The 25,721-nt window shown below is 35.1% G+C and overlaps 2 protein-coding genes across 3 annotated transcripts; one reads left to right on the top strand and one right to left on the bottom strand.

Annotated features, from left to right (window-relative positions):
• The first annotated feature begins 322 nt into the window (after positions 1-322).
• Positions 323-12,118, top strand: LOC148064967 (UNC93-like protein MFSD11). The gene is made up of 13 exons (XM_087808715.1): positions 323-719; positions 977-1,032; positions 1,106-1,213; positions 1,281-1,360; positions 2,996-3,092; positions 6,180-6,238; positions 6,308-6,452; positions 7,445-7,494; positions 9,086-9,151; positions 9,234-9,359; positions 9,423-9,597; positions 9,680-9,815; positions 11,761-12,118. Exons 1-13 carry the CDS (start codon positions 630-632, stop codon positions 11,911-11,913), a joined length of 1,341 nt encoding a protein of 446 aa, XP_087664841.1. The 5' UTR covers positions 323-629; the 3' UTR covers positions 11,914-12,118.
• A 2,735-nt stretch (positions 12,119-14,853) lies between these two features.
• On the bottom strand, positions 14,854-21,050 carry kdm8 (lysine (K)-specific demethylase 8). 2 transcript variants are annotated; one of them, XM_087809185.1, is made up of 8 exons: positions 21,005-21,050; positions 19,844-20,304; positions 19,000-19,172; positions 17,187-17,319; positions 17,057-17,125; positions 15,316-15,465; positions 15,145-15,237; positions 14,854-15,071 (listed from the first exon to the last, which is right to left on the bottom strand). In XM_087809185.1, exons 2-8 carry the CDS (start codon positions 20,294-20,296, stop codon positions 14,907-14,909), a joined length of 1,236 nt encoding a protein of 411 aa, XP_087665311.1. In that variant the 5' UTR covers positions 20,297-20,304; positions 21,005-21,050; the 3' UTR covers positions 14,854-14,906. The 2 variants fall into 2 exon arrangements, with proteins under 2 accessions (XP_087665311.1, XP_087665312.1); XM_087809186.1 differs by lacking the exon at positions 21,005-21,050 and adding an exon at positions 20,779-20,998.
• Positions 21,051-25,721: the final 4,671 nt, after the last annotated feature.

Raw genomic sequence — 25,721 nt, 5'->3', positions numbered from 1 at the left:
AATATTAAAAAAAAAATATTTTGAGATTCATGGCAACTCAAAATAAAAATATTTAATATATAAAATATCCAGTTAAATAATTGTGAAGATCTGTTACACACATAACAAGAGATACTTGCAAACGCATTAAACAAATAAAAATACGGATACATTCAATGATATTCCGTATCACACTACAACATGTTAATGTTAATCATTTGTTTAAAATCATTTTACATTATTTTGCATTAGCTGCCTATGGCCGCTGGGGGGCAGCATCGCAGCTTTTAACGCACCCGGACCAAGGAAAAGCACACGAAGAAGAGAGCTCCCCTGACGTCATCGTCACGAAGTTAGACGAATACCGCGGGGAGTTTCATTTTAATGGAAGTCACAAGTTGTCATGCGTTGGTTTTTTTGGCAGAAGAGGAGTGATCTTTGAACCGTGAGACACTCTTTCTCTGCTACTTTCACTCTCTTTTTCTCAACTATTTCTTTCTTTTTTTTACTCCTGGCATTACGCTGTAACTACAGTGAAACTTCCTGTAGCAATTTTTTTTTTTTTTTTAGGTCATGAATGGATTAATATGACGCTGGACTCGAGAAACTATTTTTATAATATGTTACTTTGAGAATTAAAAAGAGTCACCATGACGGACAGACGGACTTTCAATGTTGTTATTCTGGGTGTTGGGTTTTTGTTTGTGTTCACTGCCTTCACGACGTGCGGCAACATCGAGGTACGTCAACACGCACTTTAAACCTACATTAACGCATGCTTAAACCAAAAAAAAAAATCATCTTTATTTATTATTTCATGAAGAACGAGCAAACTTCCACAGCTATCATCACGTGACTCTAATGAGAGCCAATCAGAGCGACGCATCGCAACCCGTGATTCCAATTTCCACTAATGGCCACGAGCGAATAATTTGAAATAAAGGATTTTTTTTTAAGAATCAAGCTTTTTGCTCTAAATATTCACTTATCCTTGCAGCAAACTGTCGTGAAAAGCCTGCAGAATGAGACTTTCACCGGGAGTGGATATCACAGGCAAGTTTTCATTCACTTATGTCCAAATAAAAAAGGGAATAATATGAACTATTTATTTGTTATTTCTTTTCAGTCTGGGGATCATCTATGGAGTGTTTTCCTTCTCCAATCTACTGGCTCCAATGCTGGTCGCCATCATCGGGCCCAAGATGACCATGTTCTTTAGTGGCCTCCTCTACAGGTATCACAGTATCCATGGATGTGGACAAGTATACGTCTGAGAATTGATCGTGATATTGTCTTTCTAGTGGCTACATCGCCGTGTTCATCGTCCCCTCGACGTGGTCCTTTTATCTGACTTCTGTGTTGATCGGCATCGCCGCCGCAAGTAAGTCGGTTGTCCATCTTTGTTCCTTCAAAATCAAATTCACTAACTCAATTAAATGTTTTCATTCACATGTAGAAACATACACTAAAACTCTAATACATAAAGGTTTTATGAATTGTTTTAATTTGAGTTTAAAAATTGAGATTAATTAGCCGCGATTTATAATTAATTGATCCAAATAATCTATTTCAATCACAACTATAAAAGCTGAGAAATTCCTCTATCTTGTTTTTTATTTTACTTTACGATGGTAGAAGATTAATAGATTGAAAGTGTCTTTATAGTTAATTATTTTAGTTAATTAATATTTTAATTTTAAGTTAATTTAATTTTATTTAATAATTTTGTTTTTATGAGACCAGATGCAGCTGTAGTTATTAACATTCTGCTGTATTTTTATCTGTAAGTTTTTGTCTTCAAATTAGGTTTCCTCCAACGGCTGTTTTCTTTTGTCTTAATAATAATAATTAATAATATAATAATAATAAAATAATCATGGTTTATCATACGATTTACCAGCCAATCACTGTCCACTTCAGGGTGTGACTGACGATTGTTTTACTGAAATAAATTGAATTAAAGATATTGTTTAATTTGAGAATTATTAACTGCGATTTGTAATTAATTGATCTAATTAATCTATTTTAATCACAACTAAAGTAGCTGAGAAATTATTTTTTATTATTTTATTATAAGATTAACAGATTGATCTATAAGGAAAAAGTGTCTTAATAAAGTTAATTTATTGTTGACCAGATGCAGCTGTAGTTATTTACCTTCTGCTGTACAACTTCATTTTCCTGTAACAGGGCTATATTCTTTTGTCTTAATTATTTTTTAAAAAAGGAAAAAAAAATAAGGTTTGTCATACGATTTATCAGCCAATCACTGTCCACTTCAGGGTGTGACGGATAATTGTTTTACGCCAAAAACTCAAGACAAGATTAAGACAAAAATTAAAAAAATAAAAAAAACTGCAAAAGAAACAGCGAAGGTAGAGATAAAACATTTGATTAATGCGATTAAAAATTAAAGCATTATGATTGTTATTAATTAATCGCATCATTTAAATGATAAGTCACATTAAGCAGTGAATTATTGATCCATGTCTTCACCCGTAAATTGATGAATTACAGTTCAGAATGATTAAAAAAAAAAACTTGCTTCAGCTTCATGCACTTCTTCTCTTTCGACTGCATGAATCATCTTCCAATTACAAAAGTGCACATGTCAACATTTTATTGGGGGCATTATGTATTCATAAAAAGATACCGCCTTCGCAGACTGACTGGTGTTAAAATGCTGTTTAATGGTGCGTTCAGGGATTATCAAGACCAGCTTGGGGATCATGCATATAAAGAGGTTTTTTTTTTTTTTCCTAAATGAGTTGCTAAAATTAAGAACGCGCTGCTGCTGGTAAATACTCAACACTCGTCTGTTGACTCTTATAAAATATGAGTAAAAGTGACTCAGGACTGTTTTTTATCGCAGGGTGATGAATTTTGATTGTGCCCTCGGGCTCCCGCCTGGGTAGATATATTACTGAAGCTACAGAGAAAAGATAATTTCTCACTCCGCGCAGGCAATTAACGGCTGCTTATTTATTTATTTGAAAACGCTTCGACTCCCCTGCAGTGCTCTGGACGGCACAAGGACAGTTCCTGGTGGAGAACTCGGAGGCGTCCACCATCAACAGGAACACCGGGGTGTTCTGGGCTCTGTTACAGTGCAGGTACACAGACGAATATACGTTTTAGAGCAGCACAATGTTTGTTATTGTAGGTTTTTTTTTGCAACTCATCAGTTCATTTTTTTCCTTATTTAAACCTTATTAAAGCTTATGAATAAACTCATTTCACGATCTATTTACTTCTTTCTTCTTTTTTGATATAGTACAGCAATAGGCACATTGTAATTGTAAACTCTTTTTGAATAATTCAGTTAAATTAAGGGTATTAATTAAGTTGAGTATAAAAACATTTCCAAGAAAACGCATTCAGTTACATTTTAAAATGTAATGGGCATCTTGTATTAATGTTGTATTAAGGGAAGAAAAAAACACATAAAATCAGATGTGTCAAAACAACCTAAATACTGATTTGTATGTAATACTTTTATTTAAGACCAAAATCTATAGTCCCAAGTAACCAATCTGATAATGGTTTGACCTTGTCATCGTATTAGTGTATATTTACCTATTAAATACCTTTAATAAGTGTCTAATATACCTCTTAGTTACTTTAGGTGGTGATGGGTTAGTGAAGCTTCATGAAGCAGTGTCATACCCTTTCGGCGTCAGTAGATGGCGCCCTTAGTTAAGAAATTCTATGAGATTTTAGACCGATATTTATATTTGATCTTATTTAGTGCCATCTTGTGGGATCTGGAAATGAGGACAATGCTTCACGAAGCTTTATCATATGCAGTTACCAAACCACAAACACACAAACAAACAGAAGCATTTCCTGTTTCCTTGGAAAACGCATGAAATTCATTCCATTTCAATCTTAAAATTATTATATAACTATAGTTTTAAATTCTCTATTATTTAATGTTAACTAAATATACATAAAATAAACATAAATAGAAGAAAAACGCATCTTAAAACACACATTTCCCTTGTTATAACATAATACATACATGCAAAATTTTCAACATTTGTCTTATTTAACACAAAAAGAGATGTTTTTTCATGTGGTTTTGCGTACAAACAGATCAATGCAAAACAACTCACTATTAAATGAAACCATATCTGAAAAAAAGTTATAGAAAACACTCACACACGTCAAAACCTTCATTAGCGTTAGCATCTGACTCACTACCGCAGAATATTCAGATTAGTTTTTTTGCAATCTCACTGGTCCAACCGTTCCATGTCGCCAACAATCAATCGAAGCGATCAAACATTTGTAAAAAAAATCCCCTTCAGCTCAGTCACGAACAGAAGCGGCTCCATCACGCCCCGACACCGTGTCATTACAACTTTGTTATTCATTCGTTAGCCAAACTCCAAACAGCAACAACACCTCCTCCTCCAAACAGGTGACTTATGTTCCCCTCGCACAAAACTCTCCGCCGTTGTGCGCCGGCCTCGGACAGATAATTAGTTTTTGTTAAATTATGCAAATTAAATTAGTGTAATAATTACATTGGCTGTCATATCAGCCCAAGCGGACAAAAGGGCAGCGTTAATCTGAGTGTACAGCGGGGGAATCCTGCCACGGCTCACTCTGGCTGCTTCACACACACTAATACACACTCACACACACACACACACTCTCACTCTCTCACACACACACTTTCCACCTAATATTCCTCCACGGGACGTGCTAATTGCTCGTCTGCATCTTTCACTTCCGGAGATATTTAATTAATGACGGACAGATCACAGACGTTTTTCCTTAATAGCTGGCGCAGGATTAACAGAAGCCAAAGTCAGACTGGGCTGGACTTCTAAAAAAAACTGAAAATGAAAAATAGTTGTCAGACATCTGGTATAGAAAGTATATGCACTGGTGGGAGACAAAAAAAAATAGCTTCATAACTCTTTTTTTTTTTCCTGAATCTCCAAAGCAATTAAATTGTTACTTAATAAAACTCAAACAGGGGATGGGAAGGATTATCGAAAAACATTTGGACTTATCGTGTTGTAGAGAAAACAAAGGGTCAGTTTTCTTTATTAAATTAATCCACTTATTCCCAGTATAATTCGGATTACAGTATTTAAAAGGCACAGCAGAGCTGCGGCTTTTTGTTTTATTTATCACTCGCAACATGGATTTAGAATTAATCAGCAATTATTCTGAGGGCGTAACAAAACATGTCTGTTGAGAATTGAGCGGCAGAAAGTGTGGCTTTTGCCAAATTGAAGTCATTTCGAGAGGACGACGATTCATTCCGAGCGACAAAGAGATTTGTTGTGTTTATTGTAATGTGCTTGAGCTTATGCAAGGCGTTGAATTATCAAATACCCTCTCTAAAAAATAACAATTTAATCATATGTACAACTTTGCAACCTTCTTTATTGATATTTTCATAGTGTGAGTCAAGACGTTTCGGATATAAATTGACCTGATCTCAACATAAAAAAAAAAAGTAAGTAATATTTATAGAGCGCTTTTCCGGACTAGGGTCACAAAGCTCTACAACAATCAAAACAATACCCAATAAAATATATACTTAAAAGGTCAAGAGAACACAGAGACAAACACAGGAGTCTCAGAGAATCAAGGAAAAGTTTGCACAAATTAAAATGTCTTAAGATAAAAACATGAATTAATAGTAATCGTTTTAAAAAAGGCTAGGATTAATAATAAAAAAAAAGGCGACACATACGTCACATACTGATCTAAAATCCATTTATGAATAATACTTTTTGAATGGGTCGTTGCCATCATAAAACTGCTGATAAAGTTATTGTGATACATTGTCTTTATTTAAAAGGCCACTAGATGGCACTCTCTGCTTTATATTCTTTGGCTCTGAGCTACAAATTCAGTGAAACCGTTTACTTTCAATAAAGTTGTATCATACCTGCTGTTTCTTGAGGCCCATCAACCCATCACTACTTTTTGGATAAATTGAAAAAAAAACTGAGCTCTTTGTCTATTAACAAATTATTGTCTATCTAAAATGCCTATGAGTAAACAAAAATACACTGCAAGTCTCATGGTGCATAAGTGTATACATTACATTGTGTTTCTGAACATATTTGTGTGATGTCATTAAACAATAAATGTCCTCATAATCTATTTACTTAACAGTAATTTATTTTACTTTTTAAATGATTGATTTAAAAACAATTCATCCATCTCTGCAGCATGCTATTTGGAAATCTCTACATATACTTTGACTGGAATGGAAAATCTGAAGTATCAGGTAGGGTTGTACTCTGTAGAATCATCATTTTGATCTCAATAATAATAATATGCTTTTTTTTTTGGTAAGAACTCAGCAGGAAAAACATCTTCCTGTCACTATTGGTGGCCTCTGTCCTCGGAACGTTATGCTTCCTGGTCCTGAGGAAGAGTCATCATGACGAGGAGATGCTCTCCGAGGACGAGGGACAGTCTCTGTTGTCCATGCCCGTCATGTAAGTAAATGTAACCTGAAAGTATTTTTCATTTTCCTATTTTTTCAACCCTCTTTTAGATCCATGGCCCACATAGATCATGGGATTACTTAAATATAAGAAAATGTTAAAACATGCCAAAATCAGTAGCAATAATATGTTCATGATAAGCTAAATATTACGTTATTATGTTACAAAACTGTAACAGCATAGCATCAACTCCTACTAGAAAAATGCTAATTGTAGCATAAAATTGATTTAAACAGCTCAAAAGATGATTCAAACATGTAGCCACAAAACTGGTTTTGTCACATGATCTTATGATGAGGCTTCTATTCATGGTCAAATTAAATACTGATAAACAAACAACAAATCACAAATCTTTTGAGATAAAAAAACCATGAGACCATCATTTTTTTCCCCTGATGTGGGTTCACTTTGCAAATTCAATTAGTTATGTCTGTCCAGAATTGTGACCTTTGTCTTATGACAGCTCAGAGTGTTGTCTTTTTTTCAATTTGATTCAAAATCAGCCTTTCTTACACTTTTTTCACCTTAAGTAATTATATATACTATATATACATTTGATGTGCAAACAGATTTACATTTTTAAAAACTTACTTCTGCTCATCCTGTATGTAAGAGTTTGTCTTTGGAAGACGGTGTAACTGAAGTAACTGATGTTGTTTGAGGCTGCGAGCAGATTGTGTTTTTGGTCTCGGCTCCATGACAGTTTTTGATCCATTTATGTTCCTTAAAAAAAGTGTGTGTGTGTGTTGATGTTTTTCCAGACAAGTTAACAAGCAACTCTATGGGGAAACACCAGAGAGTGTGAAAAAACGCTGCACTGCAGGCGGCCAGGATTTAAAGGATGTGTCTAATCTACAACTTGCGTCTATAAATGTGTCTTTTACTCCTCCAGCATTTTCACTTAGAGAAGATGAAAAACATTTTCGCTTGTGTCTGTATTTTTTTTTTTTTTTTAAATGGATGTGTTGTGTCTTTTTCTGCAGGTACAAAGACCGAGCAGATACAGCCCTACAAGATGCCAAGTTGGAATTCAGTAAATAACAGATTCATTCTTTCGAAAAATTCCTTTTTCCTGTCCCCTTTTCTTTGTAATAAGGGTTGATGAAAAACATGAAAAAAAAAAACTTGGTATAGCCGTCTCTAGTTGGACATTTCAAACTTCAGAATATCGGAAAACAAATAAGGGCGGTGAAGAATAAAGTGAAGTTAGGGTGAGAATGAGAAAGAAAAGTTCAAGGGTGTGGTAAATGAGGGCAGGAAGAGGATGGACGTCACCATGTAGGATAATCACCATGTGAGGTCTTTGATGGAGAGAAACTGGACATCAGTTCTCAATTATAACCGGGACAGAATTCTTGCCACCCTTTGATTTTCTCCTGATTTTCTATTTAGCGTTACTGGACCTGTGGAGAATCCCCCACATGACCCTTAATGACGCCCGAAAGAATTGCAATTGACTGTGCGCTAATTTTGATGTGACGCCAGATAAGGATCCGATGACTTCAGATGCATTCATGTGGAGTCAAAGAATGTTTTTTTTCTGGAGACAGGGACAGTTGTCCCAGGTCAGCAAAGAAGTCTGTAACAAATCCCTAAAATAGGTTATATTAGGGGAATAAAAGATTATATTTTAGTAGCAGGGGTGTTTATTGGCAAGAATCTGGTGATACGATCACAATACAAGGGCAACAAGGCGATTTTGAAACCAAAATATGTCCAAACATCATCTTTGAAAGCGGATGAAGTTGCCTGTATCCTCTTGTACTAAGTCATCGCAGGGATCCTGCAGGATTTTATTGTTTATGACTGCTGCCATCTGAGTTTAATTGCAACACAAAATAAACAGAAAATGTGAATTGTAAATAAAAATATAATAAACTAATTTGATTTAATACAGACTTAAATATACACCATTAAAGGACTATTAATAAGAGATTATATTCATAAAGAATCAATACATTGCTGTCATACATCACTATAGTAAGAAAACCTCCTTTTATGAGCATTTAATCTTTACAGTGGGTACATTAAAATGCCTTTCTGTCACAAAATACCCTTCTCAGAGGAAGTGATTAGTACACATAATAAAACTGAATGAGTTGTTGTTGAAAATCAATACTGTATTGTGAAAAATGTATCGCGGTGTTAAAGTGTATAGATATTTTCTTACAACAATATGGTAGGAAAATGTCAATCAAGGTTCAATCAAGTAATAAAATCATTTTTTTAAGTGGTTGGAAGAAAAGAAAAGTCATTTTTCATATTATTTATATTTTGAGATAAGTTACAGAGAATCTATGGAAGGTACCAGCAAGGTAACATGTCAAACTTAACCTAACAAGAGCTGTTTTCTTGTTTTGTTTTCGAAAATACACTTGCAGAAAATTGGCAACAGTGAAACGGAGAAATTAAATAAATGCAGTAACACTATTCTGACACTCGAGGGAGCCAGAAACACTTATTTTAAATCCCACAGACAGGGGCTTTAACAAGTAATTTAAAAGATTGTTGCTCAATTTTAAATCTATCAACCAACTGTATGAAAGTGTTTCTCTAAACTATCATCCACTCTTTCTTTTCCCAAAAAATGAAGTCACATTGATGAGTGTGTGTCTTTTTCTCAGAAACCATCCTGCAGCTTGTCAGTACCAGAACCATAATCCTGCTGAGCCCCTGCATGGCGTACAGCGGTGAGTTCCGCAGACAACATGATTTACACGATGACTATTATTTACCTTCAGCTGACAGCCCTTCTCTTTTCTCTTTCTCCAGGACTGGAGCTGTCGTTCTACAGCGGCGTTTACGGAACTTGCATCGGAGCCACGACCCAGTTCGGGAACAGAGCGAAGGGCTTGATCGGGATCTCCGGGATCGTGGTGGGCATCGGCGAGATAGTGGGTGAGTCGTGTGCTTGACATGATAAGGTGTAGACAGGTGTACTGACGCCCAGGTGTTCGGCAGGTGGAGGATTATTCGGATTGCTTTGCAAGAACAGCCGCTTCCGACGCACCTCCGTTGTGTTCCTGGGGATGATCGTTCATTTCATCGCCTTCTACCTGATCTTCCTCAACATCCCCGATGACGCCCCAGTTGTGTTCGACACCACAACACAGAAGGCGCCGTTCCTCACTCCTAGGTAGCTGTCAGCTCCTTTTTTTTTGTCAGGTCTAAATCCTCCCTTTGATCCCCCTAAAAAAAAAACGATTTTCCTCCTCTAGCGTTTCCATCGCTTTGCTGTGCAGTTTCCTGCTCGGACTGGGCGACAGCTGCTTCAACACACAGCTCTACAGCATATTAGGTTGTGTTTACTCTGAACAAAGCACGCCTGCCTTCGCCATCTTCAAATTCATCCAGGTAATCCCCAGTTGCCAATTTACAGACATTGTTAGCAGAGCAAAGCCGGGTTTCAACATTCTTGTGGGAGGCGGAGTGTGAAATAAATTCACCTGGAACTCCATTAGAAAAACAAGCACACATACTTTCAAATGGATGTTTTGATAGCTGCTGTACGGGGAAAGTTTTTAATACAGACGCATCTTAAAAAGTCAAAGGAAAAGTAGAAGTTGAAGTGATATTGTAGGAGCAAAGTATCACTTAATAAGCTACATATGCATTTTAAAACAAGACGATATTGTTGCTCAAGGGTAGCTAAACTAGAGGTTTTCAAAACAGGGGCCACCAGGAGGCGCTAGGGAGGGTTCAGAAAATTGGAGGATATTATATTTATGTATGTGTTTTTCCTGAACATGAAATACACAAACTACCTTTATCTTCGGATTCTCAAACCACCTGTTTTCATACATTAGCATTAGCTGTGAGAGGCTAGTAAGCAGGAAATGGACGGTAAAAAGATTAAAAAGAGCTGACTAAGAGCTCTGTGGCAAAGATTCCTACATAAATGAGGAAGCAAACGTGAAGTATAAAGAGCTATACAAGTAAAGAGCCTTTTACCATTTATAGCCAAACAGAAAAATAGGCATTATTGCCCGAAATGCTCAACAAATGTGGAAATACACTGCTTTCTGGAGCTTCATCCGCCCATCATTAGCTTTTAAAATTGATGCCTAAAGATGCTTCAAGCTTCATGCTCACTAAATGGCACTCATTTTTGTATAGTTTATTCTTTTGAACAGCTGTTGACAACCACTGACAGTACCACCAGCTGAGATGTAAAACATGACACATCACTATTCTTTTCATGACATATTTGAAAATATTTCTATCCTCGGTTGCTTTCAGGAACCAGCAAGTATGCAATATGTCCATTTATTTCTATTTCCATTTACAGCACAAATCCGACAGGACACACTTTGTTTATCGTAAATCGAGGACATCCTTTATCTTTTGAAATTGATTTGATTCTCCAGTGGTTCCAAGTGGCACAACAAAAAAGGTTCCGAGACACCCGACTGTAAATATATAAATACACTTTTTCCCCCACTAACTCAACCATTTTCAGCAAATAAAGCTTTCATCTTTAAACAACCTTTTGTTTTATGGACAAACTATGAAACAGTATTTTCTGTAAACTTTTTAAATTAAATTAAATAGTATCTTTATTTTCATAGTAATACTTCCAATTCCATCAAAATGTCTACCTTGTGTCTAAAACTGAACGCAAACTAAGCGTGATGCGTTCAAAGACATCCCACAAGTTGGGAACAAGTCATGGACATGAATTCACCTTTTGACTTACTATGTGAAATACATTAATTGAGATTCTTTATTGTGACTGTATTTGATGTTTTTAACCTGCACTTGCTGAATCCCCTTAAATTAAATTAAAAGTCTGAATATCTTAAATACTTATCATAGAATTCTCATTTCAAATTAACCATTTTGATCCATTTGTTGATGATAACATGAAAGAGTAGCCTAGCTTATATACCAAGGCTACTAGCTAATGTAGCTAGGCTACTAGCTTATGCAGCTAGGCTACTAGCCTATGTAAGCTAGAAAGGCTAGTTCAACAGATGAGTTAGCTTAGCCATGTTTAGCAAAGTCCTAGGACAATTTATTTTTAAATTCAAGAACAATTGAAGTGGTTAAAACAATGTATACACTATAAATGTATATTAGAAACAATAATAACACAAAAGTGTAAAGATAAATATATTTATACTTACTTTTTGTCTCCTCGTTTCCCTCCAGCATAGCAAGGATAGCATCAACACGTTAGCTCCTTTTGAAAATAACTTCATAAACACACCCGACTTCAACATTGAACAGTTTAAAGCCGGTTGCTGATGTCAGAGTGTATGTTTTTCAACGTGGATGTGCGTCTTCTGTCTCGGCGCAGTCGGTGTTTGCAGCCGTGGCGTTCTTCTACAGCGGCTACCTGCTGCTGATGTGGCAGCTCCTGCTGATGGTGCTTCTGGGCTTCACCGGAACGTTGTGTTTCTTCATCGTGGAGCGAATGCAGAACTTCGCCGCCGACGCGCAGGAATATTGAGCGTTTTTTTTTTTTCTTCTTTAGAGCCATTAATTACTTTCAAATCTTAAGGTCAAATACATTCCAATAATCACATCATGAACTTAGGAAATAGCGTTTGTTAGCATTAGCTGCTGTGCTAACTGTAGCCCACTGCTGGAACTTTTGTATTTTTCTCACAATGTTTTCATGAAAGTATGCTGGAATATTCCTGTATTTACACTGCTTTTTTATATATATATATATATATATATATATATATATATATATATATATATATATATATATATATATATATATATGTTGAATTTGATTGTAACATTATCGCCACATGACTAATAAAGGTCGCTTGTTTTAAAAAAAAAAAAAAAAGATATTCCACTTTGATAAACTCCACTCTGGATTTGTGAATTCCTTTTAAGTATCTGAATCTATTTACGGCCACAACCCCACTTTATTTCCGTCTGATAGCTACTTAATTACCCCCGCAAACAATGATTAATCCACTGTTTTTGTGTGTGCGTGTATTGCTAAAAAGCAAGCGGGCAATTCATCAAAAAATAGTGGGTTGAGGAGATGCGGCCCTAAAGGTTCCACTTTCCCTCGCAGGTAATTGAGTATTGATCACTTTCTAATGAGAATAAGCAGGTGTGTGTGTGTGTGTGTGTGTGATGAGGATAACAGGGAACAAGAGTGACAGGGATAGATAGAAAAATGACACTTTTCTTAGAGCTGGAATCTGATTATCTACCAAAAAAAATAAGGATTTATCAACTGAAGGATCATAAAGACTGACTCATAGTTTTAGACCAGGGGTGTCCCACTTAAAGGGGCTGAACTCGACATAGTCCAGGTCTAAGAACAATTTAATTTCCATTTATTAAAGATGGAAATAAAGGTCCTATCAGTCTGTATTTTAATACTAGAGTTACTAACATAGGTATAAAGCATTTTTAACAAGTAACTAATAATAGCTTCAACATAACAAAGTACATTTATACTCAACAATATACATTTTTAGTTTTGGTTAGGGTCCAAAATTTTTTTTTAATTAGAACTTTTTATTTTCATACTAAAATACTTTTAAAAAATTTTAGTAAAAAGTGGATGAATAAAACATGTTTTTAATTGTTTTCTCCTCTAAGAACCTGCTTCCATGATTCGAAAGCATTAGAAAAAGAAAGAAAAAATTGAATTAATTGTTTTAAATGGTAATAGAAATTGAATTGTTGACGTCCATCTTAAACTCAAGAGTGTAAAGAATTCATGTGTCTTTATAACTGACATCATTTGTATATCACGCTCTTTTTAAATCACTTCCTTTAAACTCGCTCTTTTAGCTGAAGTGACTAAATCTCCTCTTCCTCGCCGACATAATTAGCCAGTGATGGCGACGAAGTTGAAGTTGAATTGTTCACGGTTGTACTCCTGTCAAAGTCGATCCGCGCTGCAGGGGTTCGGGGGGGGTTCAACGACATCATCAGAGACTCCAAATGAGCGTTTTGTACCTGAATCTCTGGCTTATTAAAGCATGCATTTCCATGATTTATGCTAATCGCAAGAACATTTGCTCAAATAGCGCTGGAAATTAAATACGGCAATTTGCCCTGAAAAAAAACAAAAAAAGCATCTTATTGACTAACAAAGCTCTAAGTAAATGATATGCAGGCAGAAATGAACACAAATCCATTTAGCCGCTCGTTTGTTTGGACCCCCCTGCAGATATCTCGACACACAATAAATGCCGGTGCAATCATCAGCAGCGCAATTACACTAATCATTCAGCAGTGTGTGTTCGCCATTCATGGATCAAAGGCCTCCTGTGATCTGCAGTCGTTCTGACGTTCATTCTTTCATTAGTTCACGATGATCAATGATTGATTTCCACCCGGAGCGGCAGAGAACAACAATAGTTCAAATTGATTTTCAGAAAACTGTTAAGTCTCTCACAGTGAACGTTTTGGCAGAAACTGTGTGGAAAAACTGGCGACGAAAAGTGTTGTTTTCTATAAAGCTAAGTGAGAAAATGTTAACACAAAGGTCAAGATAAAATAAGAAATAATAACTCAGTGATTTTGTGACTCTTAACTTTAAAAAATATAATAATGTAAGTCCGGAAATCCGGTCTCTAACCCTTTTGAAACTCACCTTAGGATTTAATTTTACACTTTTAAACCTGAATTCTGACTTTAAACCCTTTAAAGTCGTCTTTAACCCTTTTCTTTTCTCAGGGTCAAGGTGACCCAGAGGCTTAAAAACAAATGGGTTTGTGGTATACCCAGAGGCAACACAAGGGGATACCACAAACACATTTGTTTTTGGGCCTCCGGGTCACCTTGACCCTGAGATAACACAATGGTTAAACTCCGTAATCGTTTACCTCAGAAAAAACTATTAACCTTTAACTTAAACTATAAGATTCAGCCTTTTTTTCGTCAGATAAACTCAAAGTCTGACTTCTTATTACAGACGCTGTTGAATTTCAGGACCTCTGATGATTAAAGTTTCACATCTTGACTATATTGTTACATTTTTTTAAGTTACAATATCAAGAACACAGATTTTGAAGTAAAAAATATGGTTAAACTCACCAAGTTTTACTTCTAACTTCTAAAATTGTGACTGTTAAATGGGAAATGATGTCTTTTAAAATCAAAGCTTGACTTCTTGAAACTTTGATCTTTTTTTAGAATTCACATTTATGGTTTAAAACATCGGCATTCACCGTATTAAGTATGACTTTTTTACCTTAGAAACACTTAAAACTTCAGGAATTCCTGACCTTGGATTAAAAGAAAAAAACTTTTAACCTCAAACTTATTGACTTTAAATGTATAAATGATTGCATTAAACTTTTTAAATATGAGTTTAACCTCTGACAGCCTATTTTCCAGTGTATCAGCCCCAAAATACAGAAACTTTTTTTTTTATTGGTTTAAAAAAAAGTAATAAATAAATGAGCTCCAGTTGAAGTGCCAACAGCGCCCCCTACCGGTGAACTTGCTTTTTTTTTGTCACGACCACCAGAAGCTGACGGAGAAGCTGAGCTCCAGCGCTCGGACGTAGTGCCAGTGTTTGACCGGGATGAACAGCACGTCTCCGGGCCGTAGCACGCATTCTAAATAATCCGCTTTCGGAAACTCCGGGAATCTCTCGTTATCGGGATTCTCCACCTCCACCTGTGCGTGGGGAAAAAGGAAACGTAAATTGAAAGTTTTGGTGCACTGATGTTGCATGGAGCGTCGGTATCACCTGACTGGTGTTGTGCAGCAGCGGTGATGGATGAGGGTAAAGCTTGTCTGTGTCGTCCGGAGAATATAGACGGATATATTTGCTTCCCACCACCTGACGCACACGCACACACACAGGCTGCAGATTCCCCCGCACTAACTGGATTGATAAAACACCGTTTGCCATCCTCACCTGCGCCAAGAAGTTCTGTTGTGGGTCTTGATGGAGCGGCGACACGGTACCTCCGGGCCCGAACCACGCATTTACTGTAATTTCGTCTTCGTCTCCCTCGCCCAGACAGCAGTAATCAGGGAGACGGATGTCTTCCTTCAGCTCCGGTATCTAATGTGAGCATAAATAAACAAAATCACATCAAGGGAACGTTTCAGAAGGAAATATCATCTTCTGCTTTTCCCCTCAAGAGGAGTTCTCGCCAAACAGCCCGCCGCTTGTGATTTTTTTTTTTTCTTGTACCTTTGAATGTCGATTTTCAAACATCTCACGGTGACTTTCGGTGTAATTCCTGCTGCAGCAGCAACGTTTAGTATTGTGACGACTCAGCAATAAAAACTCACCAAAACAACCATAACTCCTCCTTTGATCAGCTTTGCCATCTCATTTATATAAACTAAAACCTTCTTTCAAACCACCATATCAAACCAGAACCTGTGTTTCTGTGATGAAAACAAACTGATTTTTACTAACAATACTTCAGTATCGAAATAAATGCATTTCTTTTTCCTATTAAATTACCTTAAATGTGTCCTTATTGTTTTGCATAAATGTACTTTGGCTTGTATAAGCTATATTTAACGTAAAACAAATTCTACATTCTTAAAAAAAACACAATTTCATTCTCAATTAGTGGTTAAAAACAGATGTGACTTCCAGCTGTATCTAAATTAGAAATAGTTATGGTGAAATGGACAAAACAACAAAGAAACAAAATGAAAATAAATCTATAATATTTCACATACATTGCTTTATTAGCTCATCAAATGCATACAATGTATGTTGCAATGTTTCAATTTGTTCACAAATACTTGCAGTTTTTAAATAAAAAAACATTAATATTTTTATATAATTTAAATTAAAATATTACTTGATACATTTAACATTAAATTTAGTATTAAATAACAATAAGTCCATTAAATTATGCCCCAAATATTATATTAAATATTACTTTTTTAATTCCTTGGTGAAATTCCTTTGGGAATAATAACATAATTTGTAAACTTAGGGCATCAGCTACTGAGCAAAAAGAAGATAAAACCCTAATGAAGCTTCATTAACCCATCAGCTTTTAAAATATATTTAATGCAAATACATTTATTGACAGAATATACACAAATACCACAACATTTTAAGATTTGTTGAAAAATAATTCTTATTTATATTTTAAGGATTTTCAAAAGTCAGATTTACAAATATTTGTTGAATTTGTTTTTTATTTTAATTCTACCCTAAATGCTTCCCTAAAAAAATGATATGTGTATTACTTAAAGTTTGTTAGTAACGGAAGGTATTTTATTGTATACATTTTTGTGTTTAATTTACAATAATAACATTTCTTTAAAATGATAATATTCTACTAAGAAATTGACAAAATTATCAAATCATTCCTATTAAATAATGTTTGAAAATGGCAAGAAGTAAGAATGGTGTAATAATATAAAATAAATACATACATACAAGAAAGAGAAGCTAAAATATGATGTGACCTCTAACTTGACAAGTTGCCCTTTAACTAAAGTTCAGTCATACAGTCCGTTGACTTCTCTGCTAGATTTCAGACTCAAATGTCGACTCTGAAAGGACACACAGCCAGTGGGAAGGAGCTAATGGAGATTTAAATCCTCAAAAAATGTAATTTGAGTGGCGAATAATGGCTCATTATGTCTTCATCATGTAATAAACCGAGCGTCTGATTCACCTGATCAAAGAGCTGGTGCTGAGCGAGGTAGCCCGACTTCTTCTTCTCCTCTCCTGGTGCAGCTTCATTCTTCCAACAACAACACATTTTCAGGAGTAGAACTCGACACACGGCAGGAGGGCGGACTCACTTTCTTCAAGATGTATCGATCGATGAAATCGTCGACTGTGAGCAGCGTCTGAGACCAAGACTCGTCCGTGTACCTGGAGCCCACCTCCACAGGGACGGTCCGGGAACCGGCGACCGACCTCAGGTATTCAACGCTGTGAGGAACAAATACGGGTTTATTCATCTTGCAACTATTTCCTCCCTTACTGGGGTCTGAGGGGTCCCAGCTGCTTAGGGCAAGAGGCAGCTTCTGACAGGTCAAACAGAAACAACCAATCAAGGCTCTACTCCACGTATCTGACAAATGACTCAGCTCCTCACTTCATCTTCAATGAATACAAAAGTTTATGTCATATTATTTCTTTCTGTCATAACTCAATTGTCAGAGCAGAAAAAACAACTTTCCCTTCTGGCTCTGGTATTATCTGTTAGGCCTCCAGCTGCCTCGTGTCTAAATCAAATGAAACAAACAAAACCTTATGATTTAAGACCCCAAACCAAACATCACTGCAAAAATTCTCCTCCGTTATTCACGTCAAGATTTTATATTGTAACTTCACTGATGCATTCAAAGTGGCTCTTTAAATACAACTTTAGTGTTTTACCTCATTCTTCACATTATAATTAAAGTACAATCTAATTTTCGTTTATAGCCAAAAATGGTAAATGTTCCTTATGCTGTTTTGTTTTCAACTTCCATCTGTGGAGTCAATATTGAAATGCATTAACATATATTTAAATATATATGTAAAACTATAAAGCATTTAATTAAAAGGTTTTAATGAGTTTCATACATCAGTGGTGCCATACAGCTGGATCAGGGCCCAGTGCTGGTCTATTAGGCATTTGTTACTGGGCTACAGACCAAGGAAATAATTATTGACATGTGATCCAACTTCTGTTGTGTTAATTATTACTGTCTGAAAGGTGTGACCAGTAACATTATCATGCGACAATTGACATGTCAAGACACTTTTTTGGTCAATTCTGTAAAAAAGTATGTGTAGTGTGATGGGACGATACGATATACTTAGCAAATACTTTCTCTAATCAAATGTGAAAGTGATTGTAGGAAAGTGCCTCTCAAAATATTAGGAAAAAACTAATATTAACAATGAAGTGCATTAACAGTCTCAAACAACCTGGAGCGACATGCTAATATCCATTATCCGTCAGTGTTTAATTTTTTTTAACTTTCAACTTTGTTTTAAAGCCAAATTGAGTCCAAACATCAACTTTAAAAGCCACTGGAGCCTGGTGTAGCCTTTCTTTTTCACTCATTGCTGCCATTTTGCCGCTTTTGTTGTTACTTTGGCACGGAGAAAATGATGAATGTTGCCAACTAGTGGCCACAGGTTTAATTGGAGCACACAAATGAATAAACGCTGTGAATATTTGAGTTAATTGTAAAATAAAACATCGAATGATTGTCACACTAATGATAGACACACTATTGAAATATAAACTATATCCCAAATAACTTTGAAGGTACTTTTTTTTTTAATAATTTTTTTTTTGTAAATATTGATACAGTATCAGAAATAGAAATATTGCTGCAGATATATTTTTATGTTGATATGTTATTACACCCCTACTGTAAACTAGTAAAAATGGGTGAGAAACTAATCCATTCAGCGTTATGTTGAGATTAACTTTTATTGCACTAAATTTTGCTGCTGGTTATGTTATTTAACTTTGATTGTTTTTATTGTCTGTGGATGAAAACCATGCAGACACTAAACCAGTTTTCAGAGCAAATAATGTTGCTAAACTGTAACTTAAAGCTACAAAATGAGAAACAGATTGCTCAAATTTGAAGGCAAAAAGTTTCAAACCTCCACGGGTGCTCGTTCAGGGCAGGCCAGTGATCTATGATGCCTTCCAAAATAACTGGTTTTAGTGGCAGCAGGTGGTTTCTCCTGAAGGTTTCCAGGGACGGACATTTGATCCTTGTAATTGACAAGCTCTCAGGAATGACCGGGACGTCGCCACACTCCAGCTTTATTCTCTGTGAGGGATTGAAATGACATGTTGAGGAGTTTGGAGACAAAATTAAATGAAAAATTGTTAGAAATGGAGGTACAAGTTAACGGGAAAAGAGGCAGGCAACCATTGAGTTCATCATGAGGATGGAGAAGCAGGACAAGAAGATGGATCTGACTAGGAGGGGATGATCTAGATCAGACATGGACATGGGGGCCCTTGGACTGTATTCTTGTGGCCCTCATGATGTCAGAAAGGAACAAGTGTTTTTTTATGACAGTTACCAATTTCATTCAACATTTATTACTGTATTTACTCTAAAAACAACTTAATTAGGTTGTTTTGAACTTTTCTTTTCTTTGTTTTTTGGTAAAAATGTTTAATCTAAGTAAATATTAATTATATATGCAAACCTCTCATAACCCCTCTCACCTGCTGTTACCGCTTTGTTTTATTATTATCCTCCACCCTCTGGTTTTATTGTACCGTGTGATTTAATGTGAAGCGACATTGAGACTCCTGAAAAGGCGCTTTTATATTAAAGGTATTATTATTATTATTATGTATGTTATAATGTTTTAAAAAAATGTTTAAAAGTAAAGGACATTTTCAGAGGGACATTGAATACAATAAAATACAAGTAAAATCAGGAGTTTGTCAATAGCTTGTACTACTTTTTGTGTGTCAAAGTCTCACCTTTGGGTTTATGTTTTCACTCTCTTCTTTGGAACACTTTGGGAGCTCTTTGTTCAAGATCTGGACCAGTGCTTGAAGTACATCATCCATGACTGCTGCACCCATCAGTAAGCCCATATCACAAGTCTGTATAGCCTGACGGATCATTCCCTCAGTCGAATCTTCCCGGCACAGAGCCGCTACTTTAAACAAACAGCCATAAGAATAAACACGCCTCCACTCTTTGTCGACGTCGCGCCACGTTCCAGTGTTCAGTTTCTCCCAGGATATATCCAGAACGATCTGAGCATGAAGTGAGCGACATGTTGTCGTCGCTTCGTCGGCGTAAAGCTGACGTCTGCATCGTCTCAGGACTTCCACCACGCTCTGCTCCACGATGTCCCCGAACTGCAGGGGGAACTTTTCTTCCCCAGAGGGGAGGATTGGAGAGATTTTTGACCATAAACTGGCCATCAATAGGTCTGTGGATGGAACAGAAACATCAGTTATAAATCCAATTAAAAGTTTAGATTGTTAAGTTAGTTTTAATGTAGATATCAAACCATGTACCACTATATTTAACAAACCTCTGTTACATGATCGGGTCCCAAATATACTACATCTGATTGCAGGTTATAGTTGTCAATTAAACTCCAAAAAACTAATGCTATCACGAATAAATGTGAAGGATTATATAAGGTAACATAACATAAGCACTTATTTGTTGTAAAAGGCACTATATTTTACAATCATACGTGATTATCAACGAAATTAAAATTGTATTACAGATCATGACCGTTAATTGCTATTTAATAGTATGTATATATGTATATTGTGTATTTAATGTATAAAGTTGATGTTTGAGATACTATATGAGAAACGATTACCTTAAACAGCACATTACAGTCTAAACTAATAGTAAGAAGACGTTTCAATCTTTTAAATATGGTTCTTACCGAACGTCAGTTGTAACAGTGAGGCTTCTTTGTTTACATTGAACACAAAATGTTTATCATTACGAATTTTACTGCTAAACTCAAGTTCAGTCAAACATGAAGCGCTAAAGAACGATAGTTGTGCCAAAACTCAAAACAATCACCAATGTATCCGGACCAGCCGACATTTTTAATAAAAGACGAGTCAAAAGGGGGGAAAAAAAAACTCGAAATATTTCAAATTTACCTCAGTTTGACCAAATTGTGGACCGGTAGTGTCTCTTTAAAATCCCCCCGACCGGAAACAAAGGTAGGAAACATTAGTTCCTACCACTATTCGAAATAAAAAATATCAATAAACAATTAATTATAAGGTAAAAAATGTCGTTAATAAAACAATAATTTATTTTTGACGATTTCCTATATTTTTCAACATTAATTTCAGTCAAAAACGTGTCACTAATATATTCGCTAGGGGTAAAAAAAGTTTATTTTGTAAAAAATACAAATAAAGTTAATCAAACTTAATTAAATAAACTATTAAAAAACACACTCGATGAATCAACTGATGCATTTTGTTAGTGGACAGAATACACTCAATAGTCCTAAAAATTCAAGATAGCTAGCAATGATATGAATTAATGAATTAATATGAATGTGAATCTTGTCTAAATAACGTGCTATCTGCGTTCACACTGGACTATTATCTAATATCAAATAATTTAATAAAATAAAATAAAATATTCATTAAGCAGTTCTTGTGAATCATGTAAAGTAAAAGCTGTTGTTGTGATATCCAGCCATTATAAACACTGACACATTATCTTTCATTAGCACATAAGGTGAAATAGATATTTTTTACTACGTATTTTACAATTATTTCTAATGTCAGCAAGGTCGATATTTTACTGAGCTATTACAGGCCATTTAAAAGCCACATTAATATTGTATTGAGGGGAAAACAGTGACAACTTCAGGAAAGACTCTTCCTTCTGTGTGAGCTGCTGATGTTGACAAATCTCCCACCGAGTGAAAGCTTGGTTTGTTTATGAGTGTGTGAGCAGTCGGGTCCCAGCAGGAACCACTGATATGTTATTCCCCTGAGACTGTCAAGCAACATTGAAAAGTCAAAAGACCTGCATTATTCATTGAAAGATCTTCCGCCATCTCACCCACCCGCTACTTTTTATGACACGGCTCCCAGAACTCAAGCAACACTTCACCCCTCACATGTCGTATTACTTAACATCAGCAGTAAAAAAAACTAAAACATCGCCTTAACTTTCAGCGCAGGACTACTTTCTAATGACTTTTAATCATTATAAATTGAAAAAAGTAATTCAAATCAAATACATTTATGCAAAAATTGAAAAAAAGGATTATTTATTTATGCTTTCAATGACTACACATTTAAATTAACAAAGCAAATGAAACACATTCAAACTAATTTTGCCCTTTTTTTCGTTGACTCAGCAATTTTGAATTCAATGTAATATTTTTCTTTCTTTATAAAAAATATAAAAGATCAACACCTTCATTTGTTGCTTTTTTAAATCATAGTTAATGCCCAAAACATGAACTAATATAGGGCAGACTTATTGCCTTTTTAATTTTCACAGAAAATGCCTTTTTTCTTTTTTTTAAATCATTATCAATTTATTTAAGTTTCAGAAGCTGGTTTTGCATTATTTGAGATTTATTAGTGTTGAGCTTAATGAACAGGGAGTTCATTCATCCATAAATAGTTATGATAACCATCAGTTTTCTCCCAATATCATTCACATGTTGTCAATGTAATTGAATTAGAACTTTTCTTTCATTAGGTTTACTTAAGAAAAACATTTAGTTTTGCTGTTTTACATTATGCACTTTTGTTTTGTTGTTTTCTACTCCAAAAGCTTTGCCATCAAATTGATAGATTGATGATTCAATCCCATAAAATTAACTATAGAAGAATGAAAAACATACAGAAAGCAGGTCATGGTAACCTTTTGGTCCTGCAAAGCATGCTGGGATCGCCAATTTTCTTTTTCTTTCAAGGCCATTTCTCCTTTGTAGTTCAACCAAGGCTATTTTCCTGAATTCTCTAAATCATAAATCAACAAAAGGAAAAAAAATATATGCCGAGGTTACTGTTGTTGTTGTCATTTGTTACTGTTATTATGTTTGAATTTCAGAGTTTATATATTTTACAGTGTGTTTCTGATGTTAGTGACAAGATTACCATTACCTAAAGAAGAATAATTAAATCCTCTTTAAATACACACTGTTAAATAATCGATACTTCAAATGATTTTAGATTCTATTTACTTTTAATCCAAATTTAAGTCTTAAAAGATAGTGATGGGCTTATGAAGCTTCATGAAGCTTCATCTTTATTTTCAGAGCCCCACTAGATTAAACTCTACTCTTGTCACTTATATGTTGATTCTATTGAAACCTCATTATTTTTGAAGAGTGCGCCACCTTCTGATTCAATATGACACTGTTTCATGAATCTTTACCAGTTGATCACTATCTGAAGTTGCTCTGCTCTTTACTTTTCTTGAGTTATTTTCTGTAAATAAGGGGATTTATCCCTAAAGATATAAACGCCATTCTCAATTAAATTATATTTAATTTAGTTGTTTTCTGAGTGCTCAAATTGAAATCGATTTAAGGCTGAACCACTTCTGTTTATTGAAATAAACAACCTTTTTTCTGACTAATTTGCTGATAAACACATTTAATGAGCTTCCTCACTGAATTTACTTCACTTTTCTTGTTGCTAGTTCTCCTATTAATGGTTTTAATGTGATGCCTCCATAAAAGAGTGCTGTTGAGAATCTTAGCTGTGCGCCACACTATTAATTAGGTTTGTGTTATCTCGACTCCCAATGAAACCGGGTTTATCTAAAAGAAAAAAAAAAACAACAACCTCACGGCAGCATGAGTTTGGCTCGGAGGCACACAGCGTGAGAACACGGGCAGTGACTGTCGGTGGCGTGCTTCTGATCCAACGCAGGAGGGATGTAATCATCACCATTATGCTCCAGGTGCTGCTGGAATAAAAGATGGAAACAAGCCTCCAGTGGCGTTGCAATGGATCAGAATCCAATTAAATAGTGTTTAGCTCAGCTCAGACTGCCGGCTGAAGCCTGTTGACTCTTGAAAATGAAGGCAGCGTTGTGACACAAAAGAAAGTGTTGCGACGCCAGTGGTGCCTGACCTCCGGCAGCACCATTCACTCCAGATTCTATTTGGGTTGATGGGCTTTTTAACAGGCAATCGACGGGTCAGGAAGAAGCAACACTTTTTACGACCGGTCACATTATGAACAGTAGTGATGGGCCGATGAGGCTTCATGAAACAGTATCGTGGATGTTTTCCGCTCAGTAGGGGGCGCCCTCAGTTTAAAAATAATGTCAGGTTTCAATAGGACGGCTGATAAATCAGTAGATTGTAGAGCAGAGGCCGCCATCTAGAGGGCTCTTGAATTTATGATACTGATTCATGAAGTTTCATCAGACCATCAGATCCAAGAACCAAATCAAATCAAGATCTGTTCTAGAGCTTTGGTATAGTGAACATAGAGCCGGGAACGGAAATGGTTGCTTTTTGTTGAAAATTTGAGTTATAAAAATTGCTCATTTAGTTTTTATTTGTATTTGATTTTCATCTATACAAGATTAAAATACACATATTTCATTTATAAACTAATTATTGTTTTCTTATTGATGTATAGTCATTATTAATGTATTATTTATAAATAAACTAAAATTAATAAACAGTTAAAATGACTTTGACTTTTATTTATTACACGACATTTAATCTTTTTTTTTAAACTTTTTTATTTCACAACCTTAAGTTTCGTGCATCCATTAAAAAAGATAAATGCAGGTGGAAACCCATAATGATTACTGAGTTTTATGTTTTAAATCAATTGAAATCAAATACAAATGTAAATTAAATGACACTTAAAACGTTTTATTTATTCTTCGGCCTTATCTATTACTATCAAACATGTTTTTTTGTTTACCAACACTACAGTAAAATGCAGCTAGAAACTCATTATGGAATTCGTTTACGGCTTGTCTTTTAAATTAATTGCAACAAAAAATAATATAAATAATAAAATTACATTTAAAATATGATTAAACATGTATTCGCCAACTTCTCTTAGCATCAAGAATTGAACAAACAAACAGTATGAGACCATCAAATTGAGGGTTTAAATTAAAAAAAAGGAAAATAAATGTAGTTTTTAAGAGCAATAAAAAATATATATCTTACACACATCCCAGACTTGAGTTTGTGCCTTTGTTTGAATCCCTTTAAAAAACACTTTTAGGGACTTTCATGTTATGTAGTCTTTTAGTTTTTTCACTGTCTTTTACTCATTTTACGTGTTATGCGCTATTTTCTTTTCCAACTATTTGGAATTCATCCTGTATTTTATTATATCGTTATGACTATTGTTCAGTTTTTAATTAAGCGTTTCATTTTTAAATACATCTTTTTTTTTATTTATATAAAGCCCCTTGTGACAATGAACGTCTAAATAAAGTTCTTCTTCTTATTATTATTATTATTATTATATACACTGATATAAACAAAACTTCTCTTTCAAGGTACAAACAGGTAAGTTCTGCAAAAAAATATATAATAATAGTAAAAATAATAAAGTGTAATAAAACTCAACAGTGTTTTTTAAACTGGGCAGTCATAGCTAAACATGAAAAGATTAATGCAGAAATAAACCAAGACATTTCTAATGAATCAACTTTACACATTAATAAATAAAAAATATGTAATTTTTGAAAGAGATATAAAACAACAGGAAAAAATAAGTTCGTTTTGCATGTGTCTAGTGTAGTTATGACACAAAGTTTAAAACCCAACTGCCAAATAAAACACAAAACACTTCCTCCTCTTCAGTTTTCAAGGGCACGTGTTTACACACAAACACGCAGCAAGTCAATACT

The sequence above is a fragment of the Callionymus lyra genome, chromosome 15 (assembly GCF_982586985.1).
Source record: "Callionymus lyra chromosome 15, fCalLyr1.hap1.1, whole genome shotgun sequence".
In the NCBI taxonomy this organism is placed as follows: Eukaryota; Metazoa; Chordata; class Actinopteri; order Syngnathiformes; family Callionymidae; genus Callionymus; species Callionymus lyra.
The sequence above is the reverse complement of the archived record's forward strand: the minus strand, read 5'-3'. Positions and strand labels throughout refer to the sequence as shown.

Bases quoted from the DNA above. Each gene is read 5' to 3' on its own strand.
- LOC148064967 (XM_087808715.1), top strand. From the start codon at position 630: ATGACGGACAGACGGACTTTCAATGTTGTTATTCTGGGTGTTGGGTTT. The intron at 720-976 runs GTACGTCAACAC...TTATCCTTGCAG, and splicing joins CGACGTGCGGCAACATCGAG to CAAACTGTCGTGAAAAGCCT. The intron at 1,033-1,105 runs GCAAGTTTTCAT...ATTTCTTTTCAG, and splicing joins ACCGGGAGTGGATATCACAG to TCTGGGGATCATCTATGGAG.
- kdm8 (XM_087809185.1), bottom strand. From the start codon at position 20,296: ATGGCCAGTTTATGGTCAAAAATCTCTCCAATCCTCCCCTCTGGGGAA. The intron at 19,173-19,843 runs GTGAGACTTTGA...AATCCCTCACAG, and splicing joins GTGAAAACATAAACCCAAAG to AGAATAAAGCTGGAGTGTGG. The intron at 15,466-17,056 runs GTGAATCAGACG...TGCTCACATTAG, and splicing joins AGCACCAGCTCTTTGATCAG to ATACCGGAGCTGAAGGAAGA.